Raw genomic sequence first — 18345 nt, 5'->3', positions numbered from 1 at the left:
CTAACTGAAACATAATCTACATATATTATCCTATTTTATAAATTTAAAGAGTAAGATCTATTTTTTTCCCTATATCCAACCAAGAAAGCAAGTTAACCTGATTTCATATGTGTAAAATTTTGCTGATTTTCTTTCTGAGGAATATGGGAAAGAAGTTGGAAGAAAGAAAAAGAGAAAGGACTTACCCTTTCAAAATGAATTGCCAGCTCATATATAAGCCAAATAAATATAGAATGGGGATAAAACCATAGCCCCTTGGATCAACAGGACAGAAAAAAAAAGGATCTAAATGAAATCTTGGTTCCTTAGTCATTAAGATACCACTAGTGACATAAGAAGATAGCAATATTGAGGGCTGGGGTTGTGGCTCAGCAGTTGAGCGTTCACCTAGCTGGGTTCAATCCTCAGCACCACATAAAAATAAATAAATAAAGGTATTGTGTCCAACTACAACTAAAAATATATATATATTAAAAAAAAAGATAGCAATATTGAGACTACACAGACCATACTAACTTTGCAACTTTTTTAGTAAATCTAAACTACGTGTAAATGAAAAGCTTAATTTTAAAAACCTGAATATAACTTCTGGCTCTGCCATGTGTTAGCCTGTATGAACCATGAACAAATTACATAATCCCTCCAGGTTTTAGTTTTATTCATCCAAACAGTCTATACAGAGCCTACTTCGAAACAGCCTGGTTCTCAAAGACAGTTGTGAGGATTTAACACCTTGATGAAGTATTTGTCACAATGCTCAGCATGAAGTTAGTGTCTGTAAATTAGTTGTAATTACTATGTGTCCACCAGAGGACTGGGCATCATGTTACAGTTCATGCACAGTCACTTAAATTTACTATGTCCTGTTTCTTCCTGATTTCTCAATACATGCTAATAGATAGCACAGTATTTGCCCAATTATTCAGGCTCCAAACCCCTTTGGGTGCTTTGCTTTCCCTTGACCCTGCACTCCATCAGGAGGCAGTTCTTTAACAACACTTCATTTTCTATGAATCAGATTCTAATTATTTGGCTTTGACATTCAAAACCATCCATGAGCTATCCGTTTACCTTTCCAGCTGCATTTCCCATATTCTCCTTCATACACTCTCAGATCTAGTTCACCCAAATCATTAGCTGGCCTTATGCCTAAAACTTTAATAACAGCAGACATTTCTTAGTCCCAGAGAGACTAAGGAAATAGCCAAATGGTGCAGAGTTCATGGCAAAGATTTTAGGTACCGGATGGCATTGTAGGTTTACACTTCAGAACTACCTAACATCTGCAAACATATAACAATGACAAAAATACAAAAAGAAAAATGACAATGAAAACCAAAATATCAAGGAGAGTAACTAAGAACAGAGTAGGGTCGAAGAGCATGAGAAGAAGATTAACATTAAACAGGGATGAGAGGTGGGAGGGAAAGGGAGAGAGAAGGGAAATTGCATGGAAATGGAAGGAGACCCTCAGAGTTATACAAAAGTACATACAAGAGGAAGTGAGGGGAAAGGGAAAAATAATACAAGGGGGACAAATGAATGTCAGTAGAGGGGGCAGAGAGAGAAGAGGGGAGGGGAGGGGAGGGGAGGGGGTATAGTAGAGGATAGGAAAGGCAGCAGAACACAACAGACACTAGTATGGCAATATGTAAATCAATGGATGTGTAACTGATGTGATTCTGCAATCTGTATATGGGGTAAAAATGGGAGCTCATAACCCACTTGAATCAAAGGTTGAAATATGATATATCAAGAACTATGTAATGTTTTGAATAACCAACAATAAAAAATTAAAAAAAAAAAAAGAAAACCAAAATATCTCTGAGGACTTGAAAAGTAAGGTACTACCTGCTCTGTGTCCAAAAATAGTAAAGGTGGCCAAGAATTCCTGCAGAACAACAATGACTAATCCCACCCTGCTCGAGGAAGAGAACAAGGAAGAAGCTCACTGTCTAAAACTACTAGCCCAAGAGGAGCTCTCTCACCTCAGGGAAGCTGAAAACACTGCCATCTCTGCCTGAAGCTACAGATTTATCAAAGTTTTCCACCTATAGAGCCAGAAGGATACAGGCAGAGTCCTGCAGACAGGACCTAGGCCAATCTGCCTGCAGGCTCTGGGACTAGATTTCAGAGATTACTCTAATGGATCAGAAACCACTTATATGAAACCTAATGGTGGACAAGGGGGTCTAACAACAACAACAAAACTAGACAGGATGGAGGGAGAAAACTCAGATGTGTCCTCTTCACCAGTATTTTGCAAGCAAAAATTCAACAAACACTGAGGAAAGTAATTCTAAAGACAATTAAAATACCTATTTGGAAATGGCCTCGCCTCCAAGTGGCACCAATAAATCACTCTAGAAGTAATTAAAAAATTGTCTATAAAACACAAAGAAACAGAATCTATTAAAAAACCAAGATTACTAAACAAGAAAAGGAAAAATTATAGAGAAAGTGTAGGTATAAAACACCAACTAGAGGGGCTGGGGTTATGGCTCAGCAATAGAGCGCTTGCCTTGCACGTGCAAGGCCCTGGGTTCGATCCTCAGCACCACATAATAAATAAATAAATAAATAAAATAAAGTTATTGTGTACAACTACAAAAACAAAATAAATATTAAAAAAGCACCAATGGGAGTAAGATTAAAAAATAAATTGAATAAACACAGAATTAGCAAACTGGAAGATGGTACTTCTAGTGGAAGAAGTTCATAAAGCAACACACAGATAAAAACACACAAAAGAACAATTAAGAGACACAGAGGATGGGCCTGTGTTTAATAAGAGCTTCCAGAAGAAGAGAATTTAAGGAGAGCCGTGGAGAGCAATACTTGCCTTCTTCAGATCTATCATGACAGTGTGATCTGCTATACTGCCACTGCATTTAAAATTGTGACCACCTCTCACCTCTGCCTTTCTTCCCCTTACCTGATCTTATTTTTCTCCATAGTACTTACCAACTTATAATATACTATATAAATTATATATATTTACTGTCTACCCAGTTTAGAATATGAGATCTGCGAAGCAAAAAACTCATCCATTTTCCTGATCCTTGAATCCACCTGGAGCATTAACAAGCAATTATTGACACTGCCTAAGTATTTGTTGAAGAAATTAATAATTAGTTAATGGTAGAGGATTATTCATAATTGAAGACAAGGTGTGATTTCTCAGCTTAAAGGTAAATAGCAAAGTTCTAAAAAATTATAATATATTACTGCGACAACTGGAGTAATTTAAGTATTGACTATGTATATCAATATTCAATTTTCCTAAATATGATACTTACATCTATGAAAGAAAACATTATTGTTCTTAGGAGATGCATGCTGAAGCCCTTACAGAAGATTTGCCAAGGTGTATGCAACTAACCTTCATGTCTAAGGGGAAAAATTTTACACAGACACACACTATGTATGTGCATGTATACCTACAAATATAAAGCAAATCTAGAAACTTAACAATAAATCTAAATGAAGGGCATATAGGTGTTTACTTTCTAGATCATGAAATTTTCAATATGAAAAGTTGTTAAAAATAAAGGAAACATAATAGAAAAGACCAAACCTCAGTATTTGACAGAATAAGTAAAAATAAGGGAACTTCTAGTGGTGAAGTCAATATACATAAAAAGTTAACTATAAAACTGGGAAAATGAATAAAATAATCCTTTCAGGGCTTTAGAAATCAATCAGAGGGAAGCAACAAATTGAGAAACTGTTGAAAGAAGCTTTGGAAGATCAGTGGGGCTTTGAGCACTCTTACCTAGAGCTACTCTCATTCCCCACCCAGCTTTACAGCCATGTACTGTGAATAGGGCAGGGAAGGAAGGCAGTGAAACCCAGCAGCTTTCCCAGAGTGGGTGGACCTGATTTGGAGAGGAAGGTGAGGAGTCCATGCCCAATTCTGATAACCTGAGGTTGTAGAACCGTCTTGGGAGAAAGACTCGCAGACTGATTTTAAAAATTAACAGCGAGAAAGCCTGGAAACGAGGACTAAATAAGCAATTCATACATCTCCATCTGAATGGGAGCCTGCATGAATATACAGGAAGAACTAAGAGGGCCCATGCCACATATTCTCAGGGCTAGAAATAAGATTTACATATAAGCAGGAAGACCTTAAAGAGATCAGAGGGAAGAAAAAGTGAAGGAATACTAGAAAACAAAATTTTGAATGCATGCCCCAACAAATCCACATATACATAAGCAGAGGGAACACCTACTGGTTCAAGGTTTTTGAAGGTGACCTCTAGCCAATCATTGATATGACTAAACTATTACAAATTAAAATAACTGAGCAAAGAAATCATCAGTCACATCCACAGAGAAATTTTGAAGATTAAGTCCAAGAAAATCGCAATACAATAACAGCAACAACAACGAAACAGCAATATCAACTCTCAACAGGAAAAATTTGGAATCAAGAATTGCTACAATGTTACAAGGAATCTTCAACTTTCAACAAATTTATTAAGCATTAAAAGAAATAGGAAAGTATGACCCACACTCAAAAGAAGAAAAAAGAAAGCTGTCAAGAGCTATGTGTGTGCTCAGATGTTGAATTTAATAAAGATTACCACTCACAGAACGACAAAGACTGCATGAATCCACATAAAAGTGATCTAAAATAGTCAAACCCAGAGAAGCAGAGAGTAACAGGGTGATTGACAGGGGTTAGAAGAAGACTAAAATGAGAAACTCCTGTTCAATAAGTATCAGGTTGTAGTTATTCAACATGAATAAGTTCTAGAGGCCAGTATAATTGTACAAATTATAGTTAACTATACCATAGTTAACTATACTGTACTGTGCACTTAAAAATTTTGTTCAGAGTATATTTTAACTTTCTTGTGTTCTTAACAAACTATACCAGCTATTATAAATGTTTTTAAAATGAAAAGGGAAAATGTTTAAAAAATTAAAGGAAAGCATGATGAAATGACTCAACAGAGAATATCAATTTCTCAAAATAGCACTGTAAAAAAAGAGCCAAATGAAAACTCTGAAGTCTAAAAGTATAATAGTTAAAATGAAAATTCCTTGACAAGCTAAATGAAACAATTGAGATAGCCGGAGAATCAGAAAACTTAAAGATAGATTAATAAAAATTATCAAATATAAAAAACAAGCTAATAAAGATTGATGATAAGCATATAGAGCGTCCAAGATCTGTGGCATAATATTAAACAAATCAGATATATGAGAGTCCCAGAAGAGCAGAAGGTGAAAAGAACCACCCCAAATAATTGATGAAATAATGGCCCAAACTCCTAATTTTGCAAAAAAAAAAGAAGGCTTTTTTTTTCTTTTTTTTTTTATTATTGGTTGTTCAAAACATTACAAAGCTCTTGACATATCATATTTCATACATTAGATTCAAGTTGGTTATGAACTCCCAATTTTACCCCAAATACAGATTGCAGAATCACATCGGTTACACATCTTTTTTCAAGATGGTGTAATAGAGGTCATTTTCCTGGCTGCTCCACGGCATGAAACTAGCAGACAGGCAGCTTCTCAGCAAGGTGAGTAAACAGGAAAAAAAAAAAAAAGGGTGGAGGTGGGGTGGGGGGAGTCTTTACTGCAATTTAATACTGTACACTCAAGGAGATCAGGGACTCAGGAGGTTGGATATAATAAGGAAGAAATCCCAGCACCACAGCTGCCACCATGGCCAGAGGCACCACCCAGAGCAGTCTTCTGCAAGCCCAGTGGAGGCATAAAGGAATTAAAGGAACCCATGTTTTTAGGAGGACTGAGGCATATCTGTGTATAGATAGTTTAGAAACAAAGACACTGTCCAACTAAACTGAAAGGCAGGCTGTACAATACCCTTGTATGGGGAAGAAACCATATTTTCCCCAGCGGCATGTAGAGGACAGAAGGAACTATTTTGCAGCCACAGTACAAGGGCTGGCAGCTGAGGGAGCCGACAGGTAAGGAAGCCGGCTTCTGCCCAAACCATAGGCCTGGCAAGCCCACACTACATGATGTACAGTGTGCCTAGGTGACCAGGAGCAAAAAAGATACAAGAGAGGTTTACACAGGGGACTGGTGGTGAAAACCCACCTGGGTATCCCGCTGTCCCTCCAATCCAGCTGCTTACAGGACCAGCTAGGAGAGACATGCCAGGCTGGGAATTTGAAAGGGCAGGGTTGAAAGAGATTGAGTTTGGAGACTGAACTTGAGATCAGGAAACATATGGTCCACAGGTGACCTAGTGGACTAAAAACTGGCTTCTTCACTACAAGAGTGGAACCCAGGGGAGATCCCTGGAGTGCTATCTTCCAGCATGAACTAGCAATTGCTGGGCCCTGGAGGTGTGCTGATTTAAAATCTCCAGACCAACTGGTATCCAGCAAAGCCTGGAGCTTACCTAAGCTTAAATCCCACCTCCAGGAGTTCTGCCTATGGGATTAATTTTTTTTATCCAGCAACCCTACCCAGAGGACAGAGCAAATATCATAATCCAGACAACCTTACCTAACGCTGCTGAGAAGGGAAGCTGAGAATCTTTTGAACTCCAATGGAAACAAATTTTTAACAATTCATCAAGATCTTTGTTTTTATTTTGTGACCTTAATGGTTCATGGACTTTTATACACATTCATATTTGTTTCTTTCTCATTTCTAGCATTTTTGAAATGTTATTTTTCATGGATCAGTATTTTGAGGATAAGGATGTTTGATTAGTATATTTCAGTTTTGTTTTGTACTTTTTAAGTTTTTTAAAATTTATATATACACACACGTGTAATATATATAAAATATAAAATATGTATAATTTTATGTTTCCCTTGATTCTCTTTTCTTCTGTTAACAGCCAATCTCTATTGTTCACTTTTACTCTTCCTTTTTTACTTCTATATTCTTTTCTCCTACTTCATAATCATCACATCCTACATCACTTCTGTTCTATCCCTGTCCACCATTTGAAATCGTAAACCCCTCTGCAAACTTACTGTTTTTATTGTAGGCAGTAACTGATTATATCAATTCTGTTTATTATGACAACATTGTAGATATCATAGCAGCAACTATTTGGTTAAATGCTGTTTGCAGTGGTTGTTGTTATTATTTGTCTCCCCTTAAATGGTGAGGTACTAAAAACTTTCAGGGACACATCAAGACTACTGGGTAAAAACTCTCCTGCCTCAGTTCCAGATTGTTACATGGATCAACACACAAACAACATGAAAAAGCAAGGGAACAAATTGTCCCAAACAAACCAAGATACTTCAATAATGGAATCTAACGACACCATAGTGGAAGAAATGACAGAGAAGGAATTTAGAATGTACATAGTTAAAGTAATCTGTAAGATAAAGGACGATATAAGGAATAGAATTATGGAGAAAATACAGAAAGTGAAATATCACTTCAAAAAGAGATAAATTCTGAAAAAAAAAATCAAGTAGAAATTCCCAAAATGAAGGAATCAATATGACAAATTAAAAATTCAATGGAAAACATGATCAGCAGACTAGACCACTTGGAAGACAGTTTCAGGCAATGAAGACAAAATATATAATCTCGAAAATGAAGTTGACCATGGAGAAATTATGTTAAGCGACCATGAAGAGGATGACTTCCAAGAAATATAGGCTAACCTGAAAGGACCAAATTTAAGATTTATTAGGGTTGATGACAGCTTGGAGAAACAAACTAAAAGAATGCACAGTCTTTTCAATGAAATAATATCTGAAAATTTCCCAAACCTAAATAAAATGAAAATCAGGTATAGGAAGCTTATAGGACCCTCAAATATACAAAATTACAACAGACACACATCAAGACACATTATTATGAAACTGCCTAACATACAGAACAACAATACAATTTTAAAGGCTACCAGAGAAAAACGACAGGTCACATTTAGAGAGAAACCAATATGAATCTCAACTGATTTCTTAACCCAGACCCTCAAAGGCAGGAGGTTTTGGAATAATATATACCAAGCTCTGAAAGAAAATGGATGCCAGTCAAGAATACTATAACCAGCAAAATCAGGCTTCAGAATTGATGATGAAATAAAAACCTTCCATGATAAACAAAAGTTAAAAGAATTCACAACCAGGAAGCCTGAACTAGAAAACATACTCAATAAAATACTTCATAAAGAAGAAATGAAAAATAAAAGGGAGAACCAGCAAAGGGAAGAACTATACTAGAAGAGTCAATCAAAGGAGAATTAATTCAAATTAAAATCCAGAAATAAATCAAAATGACAGGGAATAAAAATAATCTCTAAATAATAACATTGTATGTAAATTGCCTAAACTCATCAAACAAAAGATAGACTGACAGATTGACATAAAAAATAAGACCCAACAATATGCTGTCTTTAAGAGACTCACTTCATAGACAAAGACATCCATAGACTGAAGGTAAATGAATGAGAAAAAACATATCATTCACATGGATCTTATAAATAAGCAGTCGTTTCTGTCCTCATATCAGAGACAATGGAGTTCAAGCCAAAGTTAATTAGAAAGAATAAAAGAAGGCCTTTTCATACTACTTAAGGGAACTGTACATCAACAAGACATAACAATTTTAAAAATGCCCCAAACAATCGAGCATCTACACATATCAAACAAACCCTTCTCAAGTTCAAGAATCAAATAGACCACAACACAAATAATATTGGATGACTTTAACACATCTCTCTTAGTACTGGATAGATCCTCCAAACAAAAACTAAATTCAGCCACTCGACCAGCACGCTAGCTTCATACTAGAGGTTCTAAACATAAAAGTTAACTAGTGAGTTCAAATTAAAGACACATAACTTTCAATTTACCTTTTTCTTGCCCAGTTCAGAGAAGGCTTCTCCCAGCTCTTGCCTCTAGCCACCTGATGCGGAAGCGAGGTTTACACAAGAGGCCAGCAAGAGAGAGAGAAGCACGCCAGGGAGTGAGCTTTTATTGCGGAACAGGTCAGTGGTCAGTCACACCCCCACACGGACAAGCCCTCACACCTGGGGAGGGATGGGGAAGGCTCTGACACAGCTTGTCTAAGCGCCTCACACCCAGCCAGGGAGGTAGCTCAAATCACGTGCAAGAACGGCTTCCCACACTAAATAAATAAGCTGTAGAACTAAAAAATACAAGTAATAATTTAGACTTAACAAACGTATAGAATAGTTCATCTCTCAAAGACTTTTTACACTTTCTTCTCAGCAGAACATGGATCCTTCTGTAAAACAGACCATATCTTAGGCCACAAACCAATTCTTAGCAACAGATACAGAAAGAAAAAATAATAAGAAATAAAGAAACAGAGACAATGCCTTGCATTCTATCAGATCATAAGGAAAGCAATTACAAATCAACAATAAAATAAAAAATAAAAGCCAGTTTAATACCTGGAGACTAAACAATACACTACTGAATGACCAGTGGATAGCAGAAGAAATCAGGGATTAAATTAAAAAAGTTATAGGTAAATGAGAATATTATACAACATATCAAAATTGCTGAGATACTATGAAGGCAGTTCCTCAAGGAAAGCTCATTTCATTCATTCATTAAAAGGACAGAAAGCTACCAAATAAATAACATTACATCTCAAAGCCCTAGAAAAAGAAGAACCAACCAACACCATAAGACAAGAAATAATTAAGATCAGAGCTGAACTCAATGAAATTGGAATAAACAAAAGTCCCCAAAATTGATGAAATAAAAAATCGGTTCTTTGAAAAATAACAAACAAGAGAAAATTCAAATTACTAAAATCTGTGATGAAAAAGAAATCTCTGCCGCGCGACCAGCACGCTGGCTTCATACAAGAGGTTCGAAGCATAGAAGTTAACTAGTGAGATCAAAATAAACACACAAAACTTAATTACCTTTATCTTTGACCAGGTCTGAGACGGCCCTCCCTCTGGTTCCTGCCTCGAGCCACCAGGTGGGGAAGCGAGGCTTACTGAGGACTAGCAGAGGAGAGAGAGAGAGCACGCCAGGGAGTGGCCTTTTATTGGGGAACAAGAAATTCAGGGGAAAATTCCATCCAATGAAGGTCAAGGGGGACAGCATTCCAAGGTCAGGGTCAGTGATTGGTCTCAGGGTCAATGGTCAGTCACACCCCCACACGGACAGACTCTCGAACCTGGAGAGGGTGGGGATTAGCTTCCGACACAGTTTAGCCAGAACGCCTCACACCCAATCAGGGAGGTGCCCAATCATATGCGAGAACGGCTTCCCACAGAAATCATAACAGACAATAATCAGAAACTATTTTGAAAATTTATACTCTAACAAAATAGAAAACATTGAAGACATGGACAAATTTCTAGAGACATATGACCCACCCAAACTGAATCAGGAGGACATACAAAATTTAAACAATCAATTTCAAGCAATGAAATTGAAGATACCATCAAAAGCCTACCAACCAAGAAAAGCCTAGAACCGGACAGATTCTCATGTGAGTTCTACCTGATCTTCAAAGAAGAACACAAATCCTCAAATTATTCCATGAAATAAAAAAAACCCTTCCAAACTCATTCTATGAAGCTTGTATCTCCCTAATACCAAAACCAGACAAAGACACACCAAGGGAAGAAAACTTCAGAACAATATCCCTTATGTACACAGATGTAAGAATTCTTAGTAAAATACTGGCAAATCACATACAAGAACATATTAAAAAGATAATGTACCATAATCAAGTGGGGTTTCCAGGGATGTAAAGTTGGTTCAACATATGTAATTTATCACATCAACAGACTTAAAAACAAGAATAACGTGCTTATCGCAATAGATGCAGAAAGATCATTTGACAAAATATAGCATCCATTCATGTTCAAAACACCAGAAAAACTAGGGATAGTTGGAACATACCTCAACATTGTAAAACCTATATATGTTAAACCCAAGGCCAACATCATTCTAAATGGAGAAAAATTTATAGCATTCCTTCTAAAAACTAGAACAAGACAAGGATGCCCTTTCACTACTTCTATTCAACCTAGTCCTTAAAACTCTAGCCAGAGCAATTAGACAGAAAAAAGAAATTAAAGGGATAAGAATAGGAAAAGAACTCAAACTATCCCCATTTGCCACACATGATTCTTCATTTAGAAGACCAAAAAAAAAAAAAAAAAAAAAAAAAAAAACTATACCAGGAAACTTCTAGAACTCATGAATTCAGCAAAGTAGCAGGATATAAAAGTATTGCATTCCTATACATCAATAATGAATCAACTGAAAGAGAAATTATGAAAACTATCCCATTCACAACAGCCTCAAAAAAATAAAATATTTCAGAATCAATCTAACAAAAGAGGTTAAAGAACTCTATAATGAAAACTATAGAACATTAAAGAAATTGAAAAGAACTTAGAAAATGGAAAGATTTCTCATGTTCTTTGATAGGCAGGATTAATATTGTCAAAATGAACATACTCTCAAAAGTGCTATACAGATATAATACAATTAAAATTAAAATTCCAAGGATGTTCTCCATAAAAATAGAAAAAGCAGTCATGAAATTCATTTGGAAAAATAAGAGGCCAAGAATAGCTAAAGCAATCCTTAGTTATAAAAGTGAAGCAGGAGGCATCACAATACCAGATCTTAAATTACACTACAGAGCCATAGTAACAAAAAACAGCATGGTACTGGCACCAAAGCAGACATGAAGACCAATGGTACAGAACAGAAGATACAGAGGTAAACCCACATAAATACAGTTATCGAATACTAGAGAAAGACTCCATAAATATACATTGGAGAAAAGATGGCTTCTTCAACAAATGGTGCTGGGAAAACTGGAAATCCATATGAAGCAAACTGAAATTAAACCCTTCATCTCTCATGCTGCACAAAACTCAACTCAAAGTGGATCAAGAACCTAGGCATTAGACCAGAGGCCTGCACTTACTAGAAGAAAAAGTAGGCCAAAAAATTTCCATCATGGGCTCAAGCGGTAGCGCTCTCGCCTGGCATGCGTGTGGCCTGGGTTCGATCCTCAGCACCACATACAAAGAGGTTGTGTCCACCAAAAACTAAAAAATAAATATTAAAATTCTCTCTCTAAAAAAAAAAAATTAAAATGGGAGTTCATAACACACTTGAATCAAAGTGTGAAATATGATATGTCAAGAGCTTTGTAATGTTTTGAACAACCAACAATAAAAATTAAAAAAAAAATTTCCATCATATAGGCTTAGGAACTGAATTCCTAAGATTCCAAGGTTCAATAAATGGTAAGGTATTAAACTAAAAAGCTTCTTAAACAATCAAGAATGTGAAGAGCGAGCCTACAGGATTGGAGAAAATCTTTCCCACCTGCACCTCAGACTGAGCATTAATCTCCAAGATATATAAAGAACTCAAAAAACATATCCCAAAATAACAAACCAACCAGTAAATGGGCAAAGGAACTGAACATTTATTTCACAGAATAAGAAATATAATCAGTCAAGAGATATATGAAAAAATGTTAAACATTTCTACCAATTAGAGAAATGCAAATTAAAACTACACTGAGATTCCATCTCACTCCAGTCAGAATGGCAATTATCAAGAATATAAGAAACAATAAATGTTTGCGAGGGTGTGGGGGAAAAGGTACACTTATACATTCCAGGTGGGACTGCAAATTGGTGCAACCATTTTGGAAAGCAATGTACAGATTTGTAAGAAAACTTGGAATGAAACCACCATTTGACCCAGTTTTCCCACGCCTTGGCATAAACCCAAAGGACTTTAAATCAGTATACTATAGTGACATAGCCACATCAATGCTTATAGCAGCTCAATTCACAACAGCTAAGCTGTGGAATCAACTTAGGCACCTTTAAACAGATGAATGGATAAAGAAAATGTGGTATGTATACAAAATGGAATATTACTCAAATATAATAAAATATGAAATTATGGCATTTGCCAATAAATGGACAGAACTAGAGATTATTATGCTAAGTGAAATAGGCCAGTCCCCAAAAAACCAAAGGCCAAATGTTTCCTCTGATATGTGAATGCTAACAAAGGGCAGCGGAGGCAGTGGGTGGGGGTGGGGACCAGAAGTACTTTGGATTACGCAAAGGGGAATGAAGAATGAAGGGATGGGAGGGGAGATGGGAATGGGAAAGACAATAGAATGAGTCTGACATTACTTTCCTATCTGTACATGTGAATACACGACCAGTGTAATTCTACATCATGTAAAACCACATGAATGGGAAGTTATACTCCATGTATGTATAATATGTCAAAATACATTTTACTATCATATACAACTAAAAAGAACAAATAAAAAGAAATAATCTACAAACCCCAGAAACTCAATAAAGCCTAAGCAGGATAACTACAAATAAATGCAGACCTAGACTCACTGTTCAAACTCTTGAAAGCCAGAGAGAAAAATTCTAAAAGCAGTAAGAGAAAAACAATTTATTACATATAGGAAACAATGATCAATAGCCGACCTTTTGTTATAAACAGCAGTGACCATAAAGCAGTGAAACTACGTGTTCAGAGTGCCAAACAAGAATTGTAAATCTGTTAAACACTGTCCTTCATAAATGCATTAGAAACACATTCAAAATAAAGATTAGGAGAATCTTTACTGGTGTACTTCTTGTACATGGAATATTGAAGTAGTACTGTAATGAGAGAAAATATCAGCCTTGGTAACTTAAATCCACAGGAAAAATGAAGAGCAGCAGAGGTGGTCATTGTGTGAGTAAATATAAAGAATTATAGGGGCTGGGGATGTGGGTCAAGCGGTAGTGCACTCGCCTGGCATGCGCAGAGTTCGATCCTCAGTACCACATAAAAATAAAATAAAGATGTGTGTCCAACGAAAACTTAAAATATATATTAAAAAATTCTTTCTCTCTCTCTCTAAAAAAAAAAGAACTATAAATTATTTCTTCTTAAATTTTTTGGAAGACTTGTTTTAAAGAATAATTATAACATCATACAGTTTTACTATAAATGACATATATAAATGTAGTATATATATATGTAAAATTTCTATAGGTTTCATATATATATGAATGATAACAGCACAAAGGAGGGAGAAGAAAATAAAACTAAACTGGGACAAAGCTGCTGTATTTTATCATACATTAGTCAACATTAATCTGAAGTAGGCTGTGAAAAGTTAAGATGCCTACCAGAATACCTATATAGCTACTACCTAAAAAACAACTCAAAAATAGTAAACACTGGGGCTGGGGTTATGGCTCAGAGGTAGAGTGCTCACCTCACATGTGCAAGGCCCTGGGTTCGATCCTCAGCACCACATAAAAAATAAATTAAAAATAGTTATTATGTACAACTACAAAACAATAAATATTTTAAAAAAATAGTAAACACTTAAGAGTAATTAAAATGGTAATCTCATAAATATTTATTTAACACAATAGGCAATAAAGGAAAAATTAATAACAAAAGAAACATAAGATACACAAAAAGCCAACTGCAAAATGGCAGACACAAAGACAACTGTAATTATACTAAATTTTAATGGATTAAAAACTCCAATGGAAAAAAACAAAGCTTGTCTGGATAAAAAAAGTAAGACCCCATAATATGCTATCTGCCAGACTCTAAATTGAAAAATGTAAATAGAATAAAAAAGACAGAAAATGATGCACATGCAAAGAGTGATCATAAGAAAAATGGAATAGCTGCAGTTATTACAGACAAAATGGACTAAGATAAAAAATTTTATTAGACACAAAAAAGATAATTTATAATGAGAAAGAACCAAAACATCAGAAAGATATAACAAATATCAAGGCATGTACACCTAAAAACAAACCTCCAAAATACACGAAACAAAGTCCAACAGAAATTAAAGGAAAAACAGGTATTGGACAATTCTAGCCAGAGACTGTAACACCCCACTCTTAATAACCAATTGAATAAACAGGCAGAAAATCACAGCTATAGCAGACTTGAACAACACTGTCAATCAAATTGACCTTTCATCTTTGGACATTCTATTCAACAAAAACAGAATACACATTCTTTTCAGGTGCCTGTGAAACATATTCCAGGATTGACCATGTGCTAGACCACAAAATAACAAAAATTTAAAAGGGCAGGAATCATTCAAAGCATATTCTCCAACAACAAAGAGATATAAAATAAACACCAGAAAGAAATTTGGAAACCCCCAATTCTTGGAAATAAAATGGCATATTTCCAAACAACTTATAGGTCAAAAAAGAAATCACAAGGCAAATTAGAAAATATTTTGAACTAAATGAAAACAAATATAACATACCAAAATCCATGAAATATAGTTAACAGTGCTGATGGAAATTGAGGGATTTAAATACTTACATTAGAAAAAAAAAACTGGTTCACATCAGTAACCTAAACTTCTACTTTATAAATGAATAAGAATGATTTAAACTTAAAGCAAGCAGATGAAAAGAAATAAAAATCAGAGGGAAAAATCAATGAAAAAGGGAGTAGAAAAAATAAAATAAATAAAAATCAAAGTCCTTCTATGGGGGGCGGGGAGGCTTGAAAATACAGATAACACAGAATACCAAAATCAGGAGTGAAAAGAAGGGACATCATTACTGACTTTACTGAAATTAAAAGGACTATAAGAGAATACATCTAACACTTTCATATCCCTCTGTACAAATCTGTAAAATGTCTAGAAAACTGATATTTAGGTTGACATCCATTTCTGCATGTGTTCTCCATTCAGAATTACAACCTCCAACCCCAGCACTCATAAGTCAGACAATTCTGCACTAATGTAAAATTTCTATAGGTTTCACATTTTTTGCTAGACAACAAAGCTTATTATTTCAAATTTTCAAAAAGTAATATTTCAGATAAAAGAGACAAAGTCTCTGGATGTGATATAAAATAATGCAAATTATCAACTGAAAAAAATCAGACTAATATTTTAAATAATGAAACCAGGACACAGATCTGTATTTTAAAGCAAAACCTCTTTTCTCTAAATGAAAGCAAGAATCAAATTTTTGAGTAGACATTTCCAGGAAAAGTACGTCTAGATTAAGTCTATATCCTCACAACATGGACAATTTCAAAAATTACATTTGGCTGGTCATATATACAAATAATCCAAGTTTATATTTCTTCCTGAGTGAACCTGAAGCATGATGTTAATGTTAATATTAACTACAAAATAATTCATGACAATTCTACAGATTATATGCAATTTTATTTAAATAATTTAACACTGCAGAGTGAGCCAATTTATAAGTATAAAAATAGATAGTTTAGCAACCAAATATAAGCACCACACAGAAGCAGATTATAAACACACCATTGGCCTTTAGAAGATTAAGGCAACATAAACATCTCAAGTAATTTTATGAGAATACTTTACTCATATAATAGATGTTATTAAAACATCTCAATATAGCTAGAGCCCACAATTTTTTTTCAGTACAAAGTCTTCTCTTGTTGATATATTAATGATTCTTCTTAAATAGAGCACAACAATTAGTCTAGATTAACAAATGGACTATCAAAGCCACTATCTTGTTGGCCTGATAGTGGAATAACTGATTTTCTTGCAGGCTGCTGACATACTGAAGATGGAACTGTACTGCTCAGCTTTTTGGAATCTGACTTGAATATATCAGCCTTATGATGCACTGGGTGTCCGGGAGTCACACTGGTCTTCCCCTGATGGGGATACAGGGTTTCTTTTGACGGGCCTGGAACATGATCACTCTGACATTTCATCGGTTGGCAAATCATATTATCTTTCTCTGTATCTGAAAAACAATTGGTTGCTGAAAACTGTCTGAACTTAGCAGAGTCACCTAGCATATCCACAGTTCTTCGTGTCCTATCATGTAAAAATGACACTTCATGACTGTTACAGGGTAAAGTTGCACTGTTGGAAAGCCAGCCTAATGAGTCACTGAGGTCTCCTCCGTCCTTTACTGGAGTTTCCTGAACACCCAAACCGTGACTGCTCTCAGATGTAGCATTTTCACTTTCTGTGAATGAATTGCATATATATGCTTTTAAACCAGGCCTCTCCTTAGGACCTCGAAAGATTATATGTGTGGATCCTGATTCAGAAAGCCCAGGGGAACAACTAGGTGAGGGTTTATTTCCAAGGGTTTCCAGAAAAGGGTATACACCTGAATGCAGAAGTGACTGAGAGCCAGTGTCACTGGGCAGGTCTTTCTTCTTGTGCAAATCAAAGCCTTCTTCAACTTCATATGGAACAAATTCAGTAGAAACATTCTTTGGCAAAATGTCTAGGTGTCTGCAACTTCTATCCCCAAACTGAAAGTCTGAATGTGACCCCTTGAAACCCATATGCTGTATGTCTCCATGCTCTGAATCCTCTAACCGCCTCTGTAAATTACAAGCAGCCCTCCTCTTAGGAACTTGTTCACACATACTTCTGGGGATGCTTTTTACACAGTTTGATTTGGTTTCAAAATGTTGTGTATTCTGATTCATATCATTTCTTTTTGATTTTTCAACTCCAATCAGCATCTCTGAAGTCATGGGTAGTGTTACTATGTGCAAAAGAACACAAAATTAGAGAAACATAAATTAGGAGAAAATTAACATTTAAAGATAAGAATAAATTATGTATTTATGTATTCTCAAAGAATGCCAATGTATTTTAATCACTCTCAAACAAAAATCAATGCTAGACACATAAAAATATTCCTTTACATATGTCTAATTTTGTTGCTGAAGTCTAATATATTACTATTGCTATCCACCTGATCAATCATTTTCTGAAAGAGATGTTATAGCTCTCCAAAAGCCAACTGCAATATTCACAATTTTGCTGATTCTGAGGGTCAGTATGGAGTTTCTGATAAAGAAAATCTGTTGGAAGAACCCCACCCACCTAGCACGTATATCCACCTCCTATACACAACCTAACCTAAATACAGTTTCTGATTTAATTGGCTAGGATACTAAATCAGATCAGAGGCAAAACAGCCACACAGTATAGAATTAGAAGCATCATGTCTCAGAATGGTATATCTTGGTCTAGAGACCATGAAAAAGGGGACATTCTACCAAGGATATTACCTGTACATTGCCCCCGCTCTAGAAAATGTCTTTCTTTATCGTATGCCACTGACTATTCCTAAAGTTCTCATCACCATTCCAAAATTTACACAAATAATCTTTGTGCTCCTACATGAGGGATGTCTCATGTATTCCTCAACAATCTCTAAGTTTTCCAGAAGTTCAAATACTCCATTTCCCCACAGATAATGCTACACATGTCCCAGTATGATTGGGAATTTAACCATTTTTTTCCAGGTATTTCTATCAGCTCTTGCTTTTTTACACTCTAAAACTATTTATACACACAAAAAAAACCAATTTATAG

At 35.5% G+C, this 18345-nt stretch overlaps 1 protein-coding gene across 7 annotated transcripts in view; it reads right to left on the bottom strand.

Annotated features, from left to right (window-relative positions):
* Positions 1-15927: 15927 nt before the first annotated feature.
* Cep152 (centrosomal protein 152) overlaps positions 15928-18345 on the bottom strand; it is a 90067-nt gene continuing 87649 nt past the window's right edge. For all 7 annotated transcript variants that reach the window (XM_048793738.1, XM_048793740.1, XM_048793741.1 and 4 more), the window contains one exon: positions 15928-17506. In XM_048793738.1, coding sequence (XP_048649695.1) covers positions 16467-17506 — 1040 coding nt within the window. In that variant the 3' untranslated portion in view covers positions 15928-16466. The remainder of the gene's footprint in view (positions 17507-18345) is intronic.

The sequence above is a fragment of the Marmota marmota genome, unplaced genomic scaffold (assembly GCF_001458135.2).
Source record: "Marmota marmota marmota unplaced genomic scaffold, marMar, whole genome shotgun sequence".
NCBI classification, from domain to species: Eukaryota; Metazoa; Chordata; class Mammalia; order Rodentia; family Sciuridae; genus Marmota; species Marmota marmota.
The sequence above is the reverse complement of the archived record's forward strand: the minus strand, read 5'-3'. Positions and strand labels throughout refer to the sequence as shown.